This window comes from Arvicola amphibius, chromosome 6 (genome assembly GCF_903992535.2).
Source record: "Arvicola amphibius chromosome 6, mArvAmp1.2, whole genome shotgun sequence".
NCBI lineage: Eukaryota > Metazoa > Chordata > Mammalia > Rodentia > Cricetidae > Arvicola > Arvicola amphibius.
Genome location: NC_052052.2, coordinates 64,732,023 through 64,753,157, shown reverse-complemented (window position 1 = coordinate 64,753,157; position 21,135 = coordinate 64,732,023). Strand labels below are relative to the sequence as shown.

The 21,135-nt window shown below is 38.2% G+C and overlaps 1 protein-coding gene across 8 annotated transcripts in view; it reads right to left on the bottom strand.

Annotated features, from left to right (window-relative positions):
- Mpdz (multiple PDZ domain crumbs cell polarity complex component) overlaps positions 1–21,135 on the bottom strand; it is a 155,989-nt gene that overhangs the window by 111,866 nt on the left and 22,988 nt on the right. For all 8 annotated transcript variants that reach the window (XM_038333928.1, XM_038333930.1, XM_038333931.1 and 5 more), the window contains exon 3: positions 19,775–19,941. In XM_038333928.1, coding sequence (XP_038189856.1) covers positions 19,775–19,941 — 167 coding nt within the window. The remainder of the gene's footprint in view (positions 1–19,774; positions 19,942–21,135) is intronic.

Genomic DNA, 21,135 nt, shown 5'->3' with positions numbered 1-21,135 from the left:
CACTGTTCAAGGGACTCTGTCTCCTAATTAATTAATTAATTAACCTAAGGAAGGGGGCCTAAATTCCTCCCTTTTTTATAGCACATGTTTGAAAATACAGCTGTTGACTTAAATTTAGAGAGAAAAATAATAATAAAAGTAATAATAGCAGAGTAAATTTGGGGGCAGAGAGAAACTAATTTAAATAGAAGGTTCATAATTAAAGACTACATAAAAGGTTTAAAGTGTGAGTGAATTAATAACAATTACTGAAATAGTAAACAATATGAGCCTATAGAGTCTGGGTTATCTGTGAAGATCAGGGCAGCATTTACACAAGAGGCAGGAACAAGATAAACTGCACTCAAAGGTTTTAAGTTCTTTGCATCTTCTGGTGGTAGCAGCACTGACTAAACTAGAATTGGGTGAGTGGAGGACAGGACAGGAAGCCAGTGTACAGAATATATTAGGAAACTCAGAAATCATTTACAAATGAGCAAAAAGCAGAAACATTTCACTAAATAGGCACCAAAAGATGATCAGCATCACTAAAAAGAGTCAGTTAGAAAAAAAATTCCATTTTACACCTCCAGAAATATTAAGGATGTAGAAAAGCATAAATACATTCATACTGGCAGATAAGTGGTTAGTTTCTGAAAAAAAATATGCATGCATTTACTAAACACCTCCTGAGCATTACTCAACAAGACAACCCGAAGGTGAAGGTCAGACATTGTGGTACATGTCTGTAATACAGAAGGTCGAGGGAAGAGGATTGTGAACTCAAAATAGCCTAGGACACACTAAGCAATATGCCTCAAAAACAAGCAACAGCAACAAAAATCTGTATTCACAAAAACTCTACAAAAACACTCAAAGCAGCAACTTTATCTGTAACAGTAATAACACTGGAAGAAAATAAAATTGCCTTCACTAGATATATCTATATCATGGATCACGCCTTAGTAATAAAAAGAAACAAAATAATACAATTTAAATGAGTTTCAAGAGTATTGTACTATGTGAAAAATTGTTTGAAATGTTATATCTTTATGAAATGATTACTTACTTAAAAAAACAACTCCTACGGAGTCTACTAGAAGGCTCTTGGATCCAATAAACAAAGCAGCGTTGCAGGATACAAAGTCGGTATTTTTTAAAGAAGTCTTTATATACGCCAACAATGCTCTGACATAAACAACTCCAAAAGCTAACCACTTAAAAATATATCTGACCAAAGAGAAAGACCTCTACAACAGAAAACCTCATGACAGTGAAAAGGGAAATTAGGGACCATACTAGACAATGGGAAAATCTTGTTTTTCCATATAAAGTTGATTATTGTCCTCTCAAGGTCTGTGAAGAATTTTGTTGGGACCTTGATGGGGATTGCATTGAATCTATAGATTGCTTTTGATAGAATTGCCATTTTTACTATGTTGATCCTCCCAATCCAAGAGCAAGGGAGATCCTTCCATTTTCTGGTATCCTCTACAATTTCTTTCTTCAGAGAATTAAAGTTCTTGTCAAATAGATCCTTCACTTCCTTCGTTAGAGTTACCCCAAGATATTTTATGCTATTTGTGGCTATCGTGAAAGGTGATACTTCTCTGATTTCCCTCTCTGCTTCCTTATCCTTTGTGTATAGGAGGGCAACTGATTTTTTGGAGTTGATCTTGTATCCTGCCACGTTACTGAAGGAGTTTATCAGCTGTAGGAGTTATTTGGTGGAGTTTTGGGGTCGCTTATGTACACTATCATATCATCTGCAAATAACGAAAGTTTAAATTCTTCCTTTCCAATTCGAATCTTCTTGATCCCCTTATGTTGTCTTATTGCTATTGCTAGAACCTCAAGCACCATATTGAAGAGATAAGGAGAGAGTGGACAGCCTTGTCATGTTCCTGAATTTAGTGGGATGGCCTTGAGTTTCTCTCCGTTTAATTTGGTGTTAGCTGTCGGCTTGCTATAAATAGCCTTTATTATATGTAGGAATGACCCTTGTATCCCTAATCTCTCCAAGACCTTTATCATAAAGGGGTGTTGAATTTTGTCAAATGCTTTTTCAGCATCTAATGAGATGATCATATGGTTTTTTTCCTTCAGTTTATTTATATAATGGATTACATTGATAGATTTTCATATGTTGAACCAGCCCTGCATCTCTGGGATGAAGCCTACTTGATCGTAGTGGATAATTTTTCTAATGTGTTCTTGGATTCAGTTTGCCAGTATTTTATTGAGAATTTCTGCGTCAATGTTCATGAGTGAGATTGGCCTGTAATTCTCTTTCTTCGTTGAGTCTTTGTGTGGTTTAGGTATCAGGGTAACTGTAGCCTCATAAAAGGAATTTGGCAATGACTGTTCTGTTTCTACATTATGAAATACCTTAAGGAGTATAGGTATTAGGTCTTCTTGGAAGTTCTGGTAGAATTCTGCATTGAAATCATCTGGTCCTGGGCTTTTTTTGGTAGGGAGGTTTTTGATAACAGTTTCTAATTCTTCGCGACTAACAGGACTATTTAGATTGTTCACCTGGTCCTGGTTTAACTTTGGTATGTGGTAGTTATCTAAAAAAAAGTCCATTTCCTTTACATTTTCCAATATTGTGGCATACAGGCTTTTGTAGTAAGATCTAATGATTCTCTGAATTTCCCTTGTGTCTGTGGTTATGTCCCCCTTTTCATTTCTGATCTTATTAATTTGTGTATTCTCTCTCTGCCATTTGATTAGTTTGGCTAGGGGTTTGTCAATCTTGTTGATTTTCTCCAAGAACCAGCTTAAGAATACATTGAGATACATAGACTTAATCTCACTGTGTGTTTTTGTTTCTGTTTTAATTTGCAAATTCTTAAAATAAAATTTTAACTTAAAAAAGTCTATCTTCATAAACATTTTGAAATAACAAAATAATGGGAGATAAAAATAAGACTAAAGCTGCCAGGGGCTGCAGATGGTCTAGGGAGTTAACTACGCAGGAAAATCAGCATATAACAAAAAGATATTTGTGATGATGAACTAAACACTAGCTTAACTATGGTGATGGTCAAAAAACACATATTGGTGAACCAACTACCAAACCTTCGTAATTTTGATATTTCATTAGATTATTAAGATGCAACCTCAGTGAATATATGTATATAACTCATATATATACACCTTTGTAGACTATACAAAATTTCAAACAAATCTATAATTATTTCAAAATAAATAAAATAATAAAAGAATAATATGCTAAGAAAAGATGAGAACCAATTTAAAATATGAACATAAATAATAATAGGACAAAAACAAAAAGATTATAAATTAATCTCAAATTAATCAAATGGTCTTATGAAATACAAGAAGCTATTGCAAGTAATCCAAATAAAAGGCTAATATTCTCAGATAATGTTTAAAATCCCCCTAAGCAATAGTTAAAGATGTGAGTCAAAGGGATCACTGTGGTCAAAAGTCAGAAGTAAGATTTTCGGCATGAGAAGTAGCCAAAGGAGGCGGGACAGCTGGTCCAGCACAAGATCAAGGCGGGCTTTACAGTAAGGTGGGCGCATGGGGGAAGCACAACGATGCCCTCAGAAACAGCACTGACTGAATCAAAAGCCCAAGCATCGTTAGGAAGTTTAATGCAGAACTCAAATAAGAAACAAACACATCGACATTCAGAACGATGAACCCTGGCACAGCTGTTGTGCTGATGAACAGAAAACATGCTGTGTGAAGAAGACTGGATGACTGACATTTATAGACTGCACTCAACATTCTTTGGAAGACCAGGAGGAGTATTTCTTACAGAGTATAGGTTTAGCACAAAGTAAATCTCTGCAAATCACACAGAACTGATCTTCACCAGGATATTTCTGTTAGAAACCAACAACAGCAGTTCTGCAGGACTCACTGACATCAGCTTGTATGCACTATCTTCCTCTACAAACCCATGAGGCAAAGAAGCAGCAGCAACTCTAAACTGAATAACAAAGGAACATGCTATTCATACTGTAGGATGTAGCAAAGAACATGCTTAGAAATCATTTTAAAGGGTTAAATGGATGTGGTAGAGGAAACGTAAAAGCTAATGTGTTGGGCAATCGTTTCAATAAGCTAAAATAAAACAGTAAAACAGAGAAAAGAAATATGTCAGACAAAGTGGAAAACGTAGAGGAATGAGGAAAGAGAACACAAATAGAATGTAGAGAACATAACAAATATCCTTATGCCAAAAAGGTTATTTTAACCTATACGTAATGAACAAATTCCCTGAATTTTCAAAATGTCAATAAAACATCAGTAAAATTGTTGTTTCCCTTCACCAAACATTATAGTTCTAAATGCTTCCATGACAAATTCTTCCTTTTTTCCCCCTTAACTAATGGTCACTTAACAAAAAATTTTCACTAGTAAGAAACTGTCTTCGTTATTTGAGGCCAGCTCCACCTTGACACCAAAACCTACCAAGAACTTTACTAGACAGCTGTGGAGCCTCCATGGAACCAAACTAGGCCTCCACATGTGGGAGACAGAGGTGAAGCTTGGACTATCTGAGAGGCCCCTGGCAGCAGGACAGGATGTATCCCTGGTGCATGAGCTGGCTTACTGGAGCCCATTCCCTATGGTGGAATGCCATGCTCAGCCTTAATGCGGGGAGTGGGGGGCTTGGTCCTGCCCCAAGTTAATGTGCCAGAATTTGTTGACTTCCCAAAGAAGCCCTTACCCATTGGGAGAAGTGGATGGGAGGTGGGTTGGTGAATGGGGTCAGGAAGAGGCGGGGAGAACTGTGGATGAAATGTAAAATGAAATTTTAAAAAGAAAGGAATGTTATTGATCAATCTCCCTTAAAGACTGATACAAACAGAGTACAAGATGGGCATTCCAGAAATGAAAAGTTGAACTAATATTTGAAAAGCATTGTGTTTAATTCACCCTGCTAACAGAACAAAGGAAAAAAACCAAAGTCATCCAAAAAGGCAGAAACAAATAATGAAGAAATTGCACATTCAACAATTCTAATTTAGTATACATGCACACTTCATGCAGTACAATAGAACAAGAGAAAAACAATAAAGGTAGAAACTGAAGAAACAAACCCTGAAAATTTCTGCAGACCACAGAGCCATGTTTGACAAAATCACCAAAGGATCAACTAGCACCCTGTTAGAAATAATGCATTTCATAAGGCAGGTCAGCATAAAGTTAATACATCAATTAACATGACTGCACAGAAAAAAAAACATTTGGAAACTAGTAAGTTTTAAAGCGATTTTTTTGAAAGCACATTGGTTTCTTAGTTGAACAGACAAATCATAGGATTCATTTGATTTACAATAATATCAGAGTAAAAGATAGGATAAAAAGAAGGTATTTTCAGTACGAAGCTCTGAGTCATAGGAAAATTATAAACACACACACATAAATATTTTATGTCTCTGTCATACCATATCCAGATTTTATAAAAGAAAAGCAATAAATCTTTTGAGATAAAATGTGTATTTGAGGCATGAAGATTTCCCGAGTAGGTTTTTTAAAAATTAATTTTAGATTTATCATTCATTTATATTTCTTGAGTATGATGTTTGGCCTGCATGTGGTACACATCCAATCCTTGGAACTGAACTTATAGGTGGTTGTGAGAACTGAACCCAGGTCCTGGGATGTGGAGCAGTAGGGTCAGGGTCACCCTCTGCTACATACTGAGATGATGGCTAACCTTGGGTACAGGTGACCTCTTGGGAAAGGGAGAATAAAACAGTTGAAACCACTACCTCCAACTGAGCTGGGCCCTTGTGGGATGTGGCCTGCCGGTTCTACAGGAGGCCCTGGCTACAGATCTCAGAGCTCTCAGCCTGATTGGCTGACTGTTATGTCCTCTCCATCCAATGCTATCTGTCTTGGTATCCAGAAGTTATAGCAGTAACTGTGGGTCTGTGGATTGTTGAATGAATCAAGTCTCAACTTGTTCCTGCTGCAGGTTGAGTTTGGTAGTCAGGAAGTACCTTTCAAGCCTCTAGAGTGTTCACTGTAGTGTTATCTATAATAAGTTGGGACTAGGAAAGAATCTGAACTGACATACAGTAGAATAAATATATTTTAGGGTATTTCACAAAATAGAATATGAACAGAAACTAATATTCCTCAACGCGAGTGAACCTCACATTCATGCAACATGAATGACCCAAAACTGAGACAAACAGGCCAGCCACAAAGCATATATATATCAAAAGCCTGCATTTACATGTAACTGAAATTCTTCCCATAATAAAAGTCACAATGATTTCTCTGGATGGAAAGGTTTGTTCTAAGTGAGAGGAAGTTCAAGAGGGTTTTAGGCATGCTGGTAACTTCCTAGAAAATGATTTTCTTGACTACATAAACACACGTTACACTTTTAACACAACTGAAAATAAATATTTCATCTCTTAAAAAAAAGTGGAGCTTTCAAATTTTTCTGCACTACTATTTATCAATTCTCCTAAAGTTTACAGTATGAGACATGATTAGTGGTACTGAACCCCGGGCCTTCTAACGCATGGCATGAAAGCGCAGTTCTCTTAGAGAACACACTTGGGAGTTACAGTGCTTGTGTGCATCCTACAGGCATTGCGTTTCTGTTACCCGAATGCTAAAATATGTCATCTTACATTGTGTTAGTGAGGAAACAATGATCACTGTTTTACCATGCTAGCTTTGGTATATTTCAGAAAAATTGTTATTGACACTGGTATTTTTCCATTCATTAGTACTAACATAAGGGGGACTTGCCTGGGGACTTTGCCTCACCAGGTGCACCTCTTAGAGAAACAGGCTTGAAACCTGCACTGTCTTTTCTTCTAACAGTGAAAAAAAAGTGCTTATTTTCTTGCAGATTTACGAAACTGTGTAAACCACTCTCTGGAACTGATCCCAAATATGAAATGCAAAGGTGGACAGAAGCTGAGACTTTTCAAGAAAATCTACCAGCAGAAATGACAGCAAGCACAAGAAAAAATGGTTACACATCAGGACCATTTCAAGCCTGGGACCTCGTGAGGCCTCTCTTCCCGCACCTCATCAAGCACACTGCTGATTAGAGCCAATCTCAATGCATACTGAACAGACAAACTGGGAAAAGAAATTGATGGAAGCACTCCGATTTAATGATCCTTGTTTTTAAAGACAATTTAGAGAAACTGCATGTGTGTTCAAGCAGGAGACAACTGTGGGCAAAATGAATTTATATTTTCTGAACTTTATGAACTAGAGACTGAATGGAATGTAGTTACAGGAAAGGATAACATTGTCATATACAAGCATAATTTTACATATTGGCTGAGGCTTCCCTTTTATTCATTTAGGTATTTGTTAAGCATCAAGTTTTAGATATCTGTTAAGCATCAAGTTATGGACACTGGGCAGTGTTGGGGGAAGTTAAGTGACAAATTTCTTTCCCTAATATTAATAAAAATTTGTGTTTAAATTAACTATTGAATTACGCCAAGTGGCTTAGTTCCCTCAACTATTGAGATGGATAACTTTCTCAGCTATGAATTCTTAGGAGCAGAGTAGATGGTGGTCTAGAACCTGTAATTTGCTGATACTCGTCCTAAAGTAGATTCTAACAGCCTTCGACTGATAGATTTTACAAATAAGAGGATTCAATTTAGAAAATAATTCTCTAACCTGAGATTTCAAGGAGTCGATCTGAGTGGTGGGGATGTAAAGTCTCTGCACCTGTGCCTATCAGGTCTGAGTGCTGAGTTTCTGTGGTCTATTTGTCATAACAGTCCCTGTGCAAAGTGTAAATTACCCACTATAAGCCTCAAGATGGAAGGCAAAGAACACTTAAAGCCTAGAGAAGGAAATGAATTAAAGACTACGTAAGGCTCTTGACTTTTTCTTGCTGGTATTTAGTAAAGTATATATGGATAATCACTAATCTACCCAACGCAATGCTGATTAGTGAGTTAAAGGACAGTCTCAAGTGCAAACCTGTAGACTCGGGTCCTAGACAATGTCAGTTAATCTAAGTGAACAGCCACTTCACATCTTATGCTATTTTACAACACTTTACTTTTCACTCAAAACTATATCTTCGAAGATTTTATTAATTCCTAAAACTATAAGTAAAAAATATATATGTATTTACATATATATGTATTTGTAAAAATCAAGCCACCAGTCACAGATTATGACCAAGCAGCATAATCAATTTATTCCATCTGACTATATAAATGGATGTTCTGAAGGTCTGTGATATTAAAATCTTTCTAAAGGATTCTCAAGTGAGAAGTTTGGGATTCCTCCCCACCCCACAATTTCATAACATGCATATAAATAATTGAGTACTGTTTGTGAAGAAGAAACTGAGGTCTGAAGAGTCCCAACTGTGTTCTAAACACTGTTCATTGGTGTTATGAATGAAACTTTACATCCTCCTTTAAAGTCATTAAGTACTGGGGCCCGTGAGATGACTAAACAAGGAAAGAAGGGTACTTGCCACCAAGTCTGAGGGCCTGACTTCAATCCCTGGGACACATATGAAGAACTCTGACCACCACAAGTTATTCTCCAATTACACATGTATGTTGTGACCTATGTATGTGCACTTGAGCACGTGCACACGCACGCACACACACACACACACACACACACACACACATTATTAATGTAACAAAATAATTAAGTTCTACAATTAAGTGACAAAGGATTTTTAAACTACGCCCCTAGTTTCCACTGAGATGCTGATTCCAAAATTATTAGTTCTTTCTTGGCAGTCGTAGAGTTCACGTAGGACATTAGTTCTTTCTTGGCAGTCGTAGAGTTCACGTAGGACATTGGCAAGAACTCCTATCACAGGGTCCTATCCCCAGACCATCTCTCATCTGCTTTGATGGCATCTTTACTTTGATTGTTTTTAATGGGCTGGGGGGAGGGGTATTTGTATTGTGGTAGATTAAAAGACAGGACCACAAACACTTCCAGCCCCTCCACCAAGAGTAACAGTCTATCCCCACATTTTAAAGCTTTGGACCTGGTAAGGAGGCGTCACGTGGGAGCTGTAAAATTGTTTCTTGGTTGGTTGGTTGCCCTCTTGCTGCTGAAATCAAGAGTCTCACCCTGGATCCTCGCTCTACGAACCTGGCTGGCTGCAAACTCAAGGCGCTGCTCCAACCTCCATGCTCAATGAAGGTATTATAGACGCAAGCCATCATACCTGGTCCAGAAGTCCCCGATGCAGTGGTAAGAGGCCCTTTTAAAAACCTTAGCTTGAGGTCATGTCTTTGTAATGACAGTGTCATATAAGGGGAAAAAAACTTAGTGAAGGGATTGGGCAAAACTACTACTTCTAAGTTGCAGGATGAACCAGCCAAGTTTTTGCTGTGCATATCTGAAAATGATTCACATTTAAATTATGATTATGTATTCTTGAGTACATAAAAGACACTTTCTCGAAAATGAACAAAATATAGCTGTCACACCAAGGATCAACCTCAAGTAAAACAGCTGGCTGTAGTTACCAATAAAGAAACTTGTGCTTTCAAGTGAAAATCAGGATTTTAAAGCAGAGATCTGCCAGCTGACACCATCCTACATCTAAGAGGGTTTCTTGATAAGATCTCCAATGTTATTAGCAAGTACAATTTTATTATATAATTAAATATAAAATTTAATTTTGTAAATATTCAAATTTTCAAATAGCCAAAGTAGCATATAATTATACTTGGGTAAAAAACAAAGATAAAAAAGCAAAACAGACAACCAGGTTTTACTGCAAAGGAGTAAGAAATACTCTTGAGATTCAGGCTCCAGATTCTACCTAACTTTTAAGAAAACATCACAACTCTTGGTACACTATCAAAGAATGGCAGGGGCTGGAGATATGGCTCAGCAGTAAGAACATTTGCTGCTTTTGCAGAGGACCTGAGATCAGTTCCTGACACCCACAAGGGAGCGCACAGCAGCCTGTAATACCAGTTCAAAGGTGATGTAGGGCCCTCTTCTGACCTCTGTAGGCACCGCATGCATACGCACATCCCTGCACACAGACACAGGCATACAAAGAAAAGCAATACATCTTTAAAATAAAAGGAGAAAAATGGCTACAATCTTTAAAAAGCTAGTTTCCATTTTCAGTGTACACAGCCATGAAAGGTCATTTTCCCCATACACATTACCTAACACCATAAATCAATCAACCAATCAATGCAAAAGCATGGATGTAACAGGAGAGAGTGGGCCTGCTCTTGATCCCGGCCACCTGGCTAGCTTATACCTGAAATAATCACAAAGAAACAGTATTCTTTTAAATTACTGCTTGGCCCATTAGCTCTAACTTCTTATTGGCTAATTCTTATATCTTAATTTAACCCATTTCTATTTTCTGTATGTCACCACAAGGTCATGGCTTAGCAGGAAAGATTCAGCATGTCTGACCTGGCAGCTCCATGACGGTTCTCTGTCTCTGCTTTCTTCCTCCCAGAATTCAGTTCTGTCTACTCCGCCTACCTAAGTGCTGCCCTATCAAAAGGCCAAGGCAGTTTCTTTATTCAACCAATGAAAGCAACACTTAGACAGAAGGACCTCCTATACCACAGGGAAGAAAATTCAGTTTTCTTCTATTAAGCATAAGAGTAGATAAATGTGCAAAAAATATAAAGCAGCGTTGCTCCTTCTAATTTTTAAATATAAAATGGTTTTCCGTAATTATTTTATATGAATTAATAAATATTTAAAGCATTTCACAACTTTAATTTCTATTATGGTCAATACTTGGGAATAAAACCCATAAAACCTTTTTGTAGCTCTCTATCAGTAATGTTAAAGATTTATTTTATTTATGCATGCCTGCATGTGTACATGTCTGTGTGAGAGGATGTGTACCTGTGTGTACAGGGGCCTGCACCATTGTAGCACAGGCCAGAAGAGGACATCAGATCCCTGACATCTGGCACTGTAGGCATGCAAGGATGAAAGGCTTGTTATATAGGTGCTGCGTCCAAACTGTGGTTCTCAGGACTGCAAAGCACTCTTAATACTGAGCCATTTCCCTAACCCAAGCTCTCCATAAACTTTAAGAACATATCACCATCAAGTCAAAATGTTTGTGAACTGCTGCCCTAGAATATCAAGTTTCAGTAAGAAAGGTTAGTCCATAAAAAAAGAAGGTGATGGTGGAGGTGGTGATGGTGATGCTGGCAGAGTGTGTGTGTGGGTGTGTGTGTGTGTGTGTGTGTGTGTGTGTGTGTGTAGATGTGTGTGGATGTGTGTGGATGTGTGTGTGGATGTGTGTGTGGATGTGTGTGTGTGTGTGTGTGTGTGTGTGTGTGTGTGTGGATGTGTGTGGATGTGTGTGGATGTGTGTGTGGATGTGTGTGTGGATGTGTGTGTGGATGTGTGTGTGTGTGTGTGTGGATGTGTGTGTGTGTGTGTGTGTGTGGTGTGTGTGTGTGTGTGTAGATCATACTATTAAATAAGATCATTTACTAAAAACTATCAGTAACAATGACCCGAAAATTGTCCTAAAAGACCCCAAGTCATGAAAAAATCCTTAAAGTATGGTCCATAATTTTCAAAGTCAATAAAACATAAAGAACAAGGAGTTCTACAGTTGAGAACTGAGTCCTGGCTTCAGCCTGCCGGGTCCAGATACCAGCTTTGTCACATAATCTCACTGTGCCCCCACAACCTTCTCAGACCATGAAGAGCATCCTCTCGTCTACTTTCTAACACCGACATGGTGACGACACAGAACTGTACTAATGTAAATCCTGGCACAGAATAGACTCCAACTGTTCACTGCGACAACAACGACCACAAAACGATGATAGACGTTCTTCAAAGGAGTGTCTACTCGGAGAAAGCACAGCACAATACCTCCAAAGGAACACTGGTCACATGTCTTTTTATGTTAAAAAAATTCTCTCTTGGAAAAAGAATGATATTCTGCATTTTTAATGCAGAGGTACTTAGAATGTTTAACAGTATTTAAGTGTGAATTAGTTAAGCAATAATCTTTGAGCTGCGGGCCCATGTGCAACGTACGTGCCGCTGCATGTACAGACAAGGGGGCATCAATTTCCCTGGACCTGGCGTCACACGTGGGTTTTGAGCTACCTGGTGTGGGTGCTGAGAACAAAATTCGGATCCTCTGGGAGAGCAGCAGCGCTCTTCAATTTTTTTAATCCTCTGAAGTTTTTAATCTTTGTCACAAAAGTATCATACAATTATCACCATTTGCTGCCTCAGATGCACAGGAATTTTCAACAGTGAAACATGCTGGATTTGAACCCAGTTCTGCGTCATTTGAACACTGCCTTCTTCATCAGTGAAAACAAGAACTCAGCCCATTCAATATTTCTGTACTTACTATTTAGTTAAGGAACAAGCATTTAAAGCTGTTATTGTACTAAAACAAAGTATTTGGAAATTTCTCCAGTAAACAAATTTTATGAAAAGTGAAAAAAAATTCATTCTCTTCACTTTTATATAATGTACATCAGAATTTCAAGAAACACCACAGACATTTTCTTTCTTTTTACTTTAATTGATTATTCATTGTGGATTTCACATCATTCATTCCGATCCACTTATCTCCCTTGTATCCTTGCAAACACAGATATTTCATCTTAGCCAACTACAATGCTCTATCTTAAAATTATTCCATTTCCATTTTCATAAGCAACAGACACTGGATAGAACTGTAATTTTTTGATAATTCTGTTAATGGGGCCACGGTACATTTTTTCGTTCTTTCTGTCCTCCAACACCCAAAAGAGCAAGTCCTAACTTAAGTCCCAAGAAGTGATACATATTTTAACTAGCAGAGAGCCTACAGATGGAGAATAGCCATTTAATCGTAAATTAGAATCGAGGAATGGGGCAAATTTGTTAGGTAATAAAATAAAGTTGGAGAAACACAAACATTTTCACTCTTTAAGAGAAACATCACAAAATAGCTCCTTTCAGATTACAAAAGTCAAATTACGCAGTAAAACGCTCAAGTACTGGGCTAGTGAGATACTTCAGTGGGTAAAGCTGCTTGCCTACAAACCTGGCGACCTGAATTTGATCCCCAGAACCCTCATGAATATAACAATCTTAAAATAACATCCCACAACAGTTGACTAAAGAGACATGACAGCTGAAGGCAATGTGTGATCCTCAAACCAGAAGCAGGAGAGAACGTACTCCACAAAGATGCCTTGTGACCTCCACATACACCCATTCCCACTTTCCACACAATAACAATATGTGTATGTGTACATATATACACACAGGTATACATACACATACACCCATTCCAACTTTCCACACAAGAACAATATACATATGTGTGTTATGTGTACACATATATACACACAAAGATATACATACACATATATGTCAGTTCTGGCCAGACAACGAGGGCATTTCTGTCTCTCACATCTAATTACCTGAGTCAAATCCTCGAAAGCCGTATGAAGACGGAAGGACAGAACTAACTTCACACAGCTGTCTTCCGAACTCTTCTCACTTGCCATGGCATGTGTACACACCTATCCCCACCCCATACTAAAATATTTTAGATGCTCAAGTACTAAAATTTCTCATTTTTATTTTTTTAAAAAATGTGTGTGTGTGTCTGTGTGTCTTCCTATCTGTCTGTCTGTCTGCTTCTTTGTGTGTGTCTGTGTGTATGATATGAGTTCACGGGATGGCCAGAGGACCTTGGCTGACCATCATTGTCTTTCACCTTCTTTGAGTCAGTCTTGTATTCTTGCCACCGTCTGTGCTAGGGTAGCTGGTTCCTGAGCTGCTGAGGGCTTCTCTTGTCTCCACCTTCCACCTTCTCAGAAATGCTGAGACTGAAGACACATTTTACTGTATCCAGGTTATATGAAGGTTCTGGGGATTCAAAATCCTGTTCTCACAGTTGAGAAACAAGTGCTCTGTCGCCTGAGTCATCTCCTCAGACCTCGTCTTTCTATCAATCTAAAGCATAAGAAGACATTGTGATTTACAGGCATCCTATCTCCACATGTGGATAGGAACTTGATTCTTCAGTTCTACAGACATCTATGCACAGACGAGACTCTTCAGGCATGACTCTGCTCATGTCAGACAATCGGAAGGGACTCTATAAAGTGCACAAGCAGTGTTTACCTTTATCTCTACATTGACACTTCAGGTAGCTTCATTAGGAAGGCCGCTACTACATTAGGCCATGATGCTGTATTCTTATCATCAGGAACATGAAGAATAACATTACTTTGCAGCACACTTCATATATTGTAAAATTATATTCAAAGTGTTTATTTATCAAAATGTTACTAAAAATCTTACCTTAATTTTGTTATGGCTAATACCACAAAAAAATAGCTATTTCTGCCAGAGCACTTGGGGTCTTAGGTATAGCGTCACTTCTGCTAATAAGGGAACTTTGATTGTCTTCCCTTCTTACGTGTATCCCCCTTACCTCCTTCCCTTCTACTGCTCTATTTCAGACGTTAAGTACTAAGCTGAACAGAAGGGAGGAGAGGAGATACCACTGTCCTATTCCTGATTTTGAGTTTTTCTCCTCTTGAGATGATGTGGTCTGTGTGCTTGCTATAGATCAACTTTACTACGCTGAAATGTGTGTCCTGTGACCATATTCTCTTGACGGAACATTGGAGAATAAAGGTGTGCATGTGACTCTGCGAACAAGGGTTCTCACTGTGGGCACTGCAGACTAAGAAACTTAGCAACTCCAAGCTGGGGGAGGACCGTGCTCAGCACTGAAGGGCATGTAGCGACTTCCCCAACCTCTACCTATCACACACCCACAGCAGTTCCGTCATCCGAAGGAGGACAAGCAAATCTGATTGCAGACAACACTCTCATTTGAAAAGCACGCTGCCCACGTGTAATTATTCTCCCTTCCATCTGAAACTGTTCCCCACTTCTGCAGAAAAGAACTCCTTTTCCATGATCCACCTTAAATATTGTCCCTGTTAGGGAGGACTATTCCTTCAGTCAAAGCTAAGTATTCTTTCCATCATAGCATCTGGCTCCTTGTTTTCCTGTGTTCTATTTTCTCCTGAGATAGTAAGAACTTGGTTTTCATTGATTTTAGATGTTCAACAAAGTAGTTATAAATGCCTATAAATATTTTATAAAGCTGCCACCGTGCTAACTCTCATAGCCATGGAAATTTTTAATTCAACGAATGTCTCACAATGAGAAGTTTATAACCTCCAATTCTTACATCATTTGGTTGGGCTTTGCCCCCACCCCCAGAGACTAAAATGAAATGATATGGATTTTATAAACTAAGGTCCTTGGGTATCCACCAATCCACTTCTGTGGTATTTTCAGTATGTGTTGTGTATTTGTGTTCACTGTTGTTCATTGTTCCACGTGTTTGTCATCAGGAGTGCTTCTGAATGTAAACAGGTAAAACTTACAAACACAGAAATACATACAAAAACGTTACAGCACGCAGATGGCACTTCAAAAACAAAAGTGATTTTTTTAAACAATCTAGCTGTTCTATCTGCCAACTCTTATGCCATGCAAAACCTAGCATGTCTTCAGTTATTTCAAAAGATGTTTTAAATTTCAAAGAGAAGTTTATCTTAGGCTCTTACACATCTAAACAAAATGTGTAGTGGCCAACATATTTTTGAAAGGGGCAGGTAGAAGAACTAGGAACCTGGATATATTAACCAAAACACTACTGCAGCAGAATGCCACATACCACATATGCTAACAAAATTCCTAATCTTGTTACCCCTGATATTCCTGGCCCAAGGCTCATTTCCCAGAGAAGCATCTTGGTAACGTGGGCTAGCCACACCATTTCTCCCATCGTAGAATTACTCTCTGCTGCTAACATTTAAAAATAATGCTAGTTTCTAAGTCCTGATCCTAAATTTCTATGTATAATTAATAATATTATTTCACATTGCTCCTACAAATAACATGGGGGAGTGATTTAGTGCCCAGGGTCACTCATAAAGTAAGGTAATTAATTAATCAGGAAAGCAGCATCCACATCTATACTGGACTGGAGTAACTTCCCCGCATAAATATGCAAATCCGACATCCTCAAGGCTGACACGTTTCTATTATGAAACTGCTAACGTGTTTATTTCTCCCACAATAGCTGGATTCTTTTCATGAATACGCATTAAAGCCTGTAGTTAATAGCTGTGATGGCGAGGTGACAGTGAGGACACTACTTGAGAACCTGCATCTGACAGATCACTGACACACAGTCGCAGTTCCTTTTCACTTAAACAGGAGCCACGCGATAGGAAATGAGCTGGAGCGATTAGAGATTATTCAGGTTTAATAGCATACATCCTTTTCGCTGGCGTTAGAACAATACACAATGTGGCGGAGTTAAGCAGAGGCATCAATTATACTCTCAGACCTGCTAATATTTTTGACAATATTTAAATAGCACATCCCTCCAGGGCGCGGCTTTTCTGCCCTCTCAGTTACACACCTGTCAAGTGCTTAATTTGCCAAAGGGAAACAGTTGGATTTCTAAGGGCAATCTTAGTACTGTGGAAGCAAATTGGAAAAATTAAACATCATTGAATAGAAGTAATGAGGAGGATTGGAGGGGGAAAAATTGCAGGTTTAATTCAACACGGCATGTCAGCATCTGTCATTAATGCAACAATATGATCATGTTCTTCAGTATGCCCTATACACCTCGAGCTTTTCAATTATTCACTTCCTCTGCTTTTCTAAAAGACACAGAATGATGCTGGGTATGGGGGAGGCGATAACAGTAAAAAAGACAGAGGCAATAATTTCTATCTACTGTGCATACAAAATTGTACACTGAAAACATAATATAGGTATAGGGTAACAAATTAAAATGGGTAGCAATGGATAATTTGTATGGTCAAGGTACAAAAAAATATTCTTTACATTATTAAATTATAAACGTTCACAAGTTAGCATTTTTAAATCTAAGATGATAATAGCTACAAATTTATGATTAAATATTAAAATAGAAAATAATTTTAGTAGACTCATAAAAAGTAAAAAGTCTGATAAGTAAAAGGAACTGGTAAAGAATGGCATCCACCTATACTAGACTGCAGAAACTTTATAGAATCCAAAATCTCAAAGTCCTGGGAAAAGTCACCAACCTTTGAGAGATGAATAAGTGTCAAGTCTATCCTTGAGAAAAACAAGAAGCAAGAGATCTAAAACAGGCTGCTGATCCCAAAGGCCGTAACGAAACCAACATCCACTTGCAGCTCTCCCTTATAAAAGTCTTCACTTTCTGGACCATTGTGACTAACAGGGCACAGCTACACACTTCCTCCTTTTCTACTAGTTTTCTCTTCTACGTGACAAATGGCCAAGGAGACAAAGGTTCAAATACACCTAAGACATGGCAGCAGAACCCAAGGGCCTCACAACTTAATCTTGAAAGTACATTCCAAGAATGTAATGTAGTGTCCAGTGGCTGTCCAAATACAATATTCTACAACAGTTCCCGCCTCTCACAGATGCCACCTTACTGAGATGCTGTCTGAGAGTCCCTAGTTAATAGATGCCCTGGTGCTAGGAGTTTCCCACCTAAGAAGTAGGCTTATATCAAGGGAGGCATTGTGGGTCACATATCTTGCCCCTATCCATTACCCTGCCTCTTGTTTGGGAATTCACCAGCCTGACTGCAGACTTGTATCCCCCAAACATCCCCCATCCTCACACATGTGCAATCTGAGTTCCTCTCTTCAACGTTCCCATCATGCTATTTATTTCTGATGCTGGCACTTGAACTCTTCTCAGAGTTCTGGCCATGCCGTCATCTGTCAATCTGTCTACAGAGTTCAATAATCTTACATCCTCACAGAATGATCTTTGTCTCAGTACTCTCTATAGTCTCAGAGACTTTCCTGTATAAGTAATACAAATCACAACAGTTATACCTGGTCATAGAATATGAAACTCACTGCAATACTCAATAGATTTCCCAGCAGGCTTCATGTGAATCACATAGGCCCACACAGCCTTAGAGCTACATCCTATTTCTATTTTGAAACAACAGAACCAGTGCAACACATAGGCTATTGGTGTCCTTTCATCAGACACAGTGGACACAAACCCTCTTCCCTGTAGAAGGCTGGCTAGTAGGCAAAGATTCAGCTACTATACTTGACTACTAATGTATTTTAAAACTCATAATATGACTTAATTTTCACCTCATTACAATTGTGTTCACACAATACACTAAGAAAACTCTATTTAATTTCCTTACATGCTAGGGAAAAAAAGAGATAATTTCCCATACCGTATTCTAGAAACTAATTTCCCCCAAAACTTGCCGATCCATCAATATTGAAAACCAATTCCAAAACTTATCAAGAGGAGAAACACACAGACACAACAAAAACTTCTTTTTAAATTTACACCATGACCTTTTAAATAATGGAGTTTAAACTTACAAGAGGAAATAGTTTGTGGGGTGTATGTTTGACTACATATTACCATGTGCAGGTACATGTGCATGTAGGATCCCTTAGTTCTACCTCCTCAGCATGGCCACACCCAGCTTGTCTGTTGTTGCTGCTGTCATTTGTTTGTTAATAGAGAGGTCTGGGGACGGGAGCACTCTGTTGACTGAGCTACTCGTCAGCCCAATACAAATATTTCTGAGGAGTCCTTTTATTTCTGAAGAATTATAGAAGCATACCAGAATCTGGATTAGGTTGGAGGACACTAAGCATGCTCTTCTACTATCTATCTGTTGGCATCTGGAACATCCATCCCATTAGAATCGTTCCTTCACTGAATTATGAAACCAGTTTTTAAGTTTCATTTTTATCCTTTTTTTTTTTTGTTTTTTTTTTTTTTTTTTTTTTTTTTTTGTTTTTCGAGACAGGGTTTCTCTGTAGCTTTGGAGCCTGTCCTGGAACTAGCTCTTGTAGACCAGGCTGGTCTCAAACTCACAGAGATCCGCCTGCCTCTGCCTCCCGAGTGCTGGGATTAAAGGCGTGCGCCACCGCCGCCCGGCTCATTTTTATCCTTTTAAGGCAGAATATTTGCTAGCAAGTCATCCATAACCATTAAATTAATTCTAAAAACATGAGAACATAGTTAAATTGACTTCAAACCTGGAGAGGATAAAAACTGTTTTAAGAATACGTTTAAAACCTGTGAAATGGTGATTAAATTAAGTAAGTTCAAAGAACATCTGACTTCGGTTTTCATTCTGTCATGTGATACACTTTCAGTTTTAATATAAATGTTCAAACTTTATAATGTTCATAATTTTTACAAGGAATAAAATGTGGTGATACATTTAGAAATCCTAATGTTTATCGCCATCTGATGCTGTCATGGAAGCAAGTGCTACTTGCACACTCTTAAGAAGTGAGAATTGCAGTTCCTTAAACTGATGACAATGTAATTATCCTTCTACTGTCAAAACAGAGGTGACTTCCTTTCCTCACACACATGATTAAACATACAAATTCAGGCTTCTCTGAAACCCTGTAGCTGTACTGATGTCTGAATCTGAATGAGCAAGATCACATGAACAACAGGGCTTAGCAACGATGAAAACCAAGACTGCAGCCACCCAGCCCCAACATTTTCATCAGCCTTCCTCCTGTAGGAGCTCTTGTCTAAGCATCCACACGAGCTTTCAACATCATGTCACATCATCCGCAACAACAGGGACAAAAATAACTAGCAGGGAAAAGCCACAGTGAGTCTAAATGTCTGTTAGTGGTTAAATGGCTCCATTATTTATTAACAGACACAAAAGCCAGCCTTTGGGAAAGCATGAGCCCTTTTCACAAGCTCTGGGACACTCTGGGTGATGACACCCTACCTGGTCTTTCAGCTGCTGTAGAGAAGTCTGCAAGTTGAGAATCTGACTGAAGAGTGGGCTCTGCAGGACAGACTTCAGGAGGCTCAGTTTGTCTTCGTTTGCAACATCCCCACGTTCCTTCAGCTTGTTTTGCAGGCGCTCTGCTGCCTGCAGGGCTCGGGTTTTGTCTATTCCAAAGAGAAGCATCAGTCAATAATAGCATTCAAAAGACTTGTCAAATCTATGAGGACACTGTGCCTCTAGAAATCCTGAGACAATTCCCTGAGTGCATAGCCTTGTCGTATTTTAACTGAGGGCAAAGCTATGCAAAATTACATACTTTTAATTCAATACAGGGATACTCTTTTCATGTTTAAATGTTTTTCTCAAAATTAAGTAGCATATTTACATATGCTTCAAAACAATCCAGTTGTTTCACTGATTTAGTTCCTAATGGGAGTCTACAACCTCTCACCATAAGCCTTTAAGTCTCCTGTAATGGGATTCATTTAAGAGCAGGAATAGGATATAGGACACACTTAGCAAAAGTGTGAAGTTACAAAAATCGACACATATGATGTGTAACTGAACTCAGCGCCAGATGTGTGAGCTCTTGCAAAAGTCGCATGAAGCCTTGTATGGCCTTAAAAATATAATCTCTTCTTTTTATAAAGGATATAGGAAATCATATTTACACATAAGAAAAATGGATAATTAACCCATTACTAAGTAAATGTGGATGTCACTGACGAATCACCACCAAAATATAATAATCTCATATATCAAAAATGAAGTAGTCTATACTTGATAACATAGAACTATTAATAATAGACATTTCAAAAGTACTGCTTCAACCCTTAAAATGCTCTAGCCTAAAATTAAATAGTATATTTGCTCCCAACCAATATAATTCAAATTACTATTAAGCATATTACAAATTAGATATGTAATAGAAGTGAGCATTTTCAATATGCCCTAAGAGGTCTAGCAACTTATATACTGGTGGAAACCAGTGAATTTCAACATATTCCTGAATTATACAAACAGAGGTTCTTACAATTTTTAATTCAAATTTGTTTTTTTCCAATGGAGACTATTCAAATATGTCATGACCCAGTCATGATGACAGACAGCATGTGCATCTATTGCCAATCACAGAAATCAGAGGCAGTACTGATAGCATCACATCTGGCATTCCACAGATACTTGGTAATTAAGTACAAAATCATATCAATAATGAGCACATACATACAAACAAGCTGAAATAAACAATATTGTTCCTGCAGAAATCCTCAACAAGGAATGATAAAGACACACATGAAAATTTTGTTCGTTCTTTGTCCCATTTTCCATAGTAACTCAGAACACAAATCTATTACTAA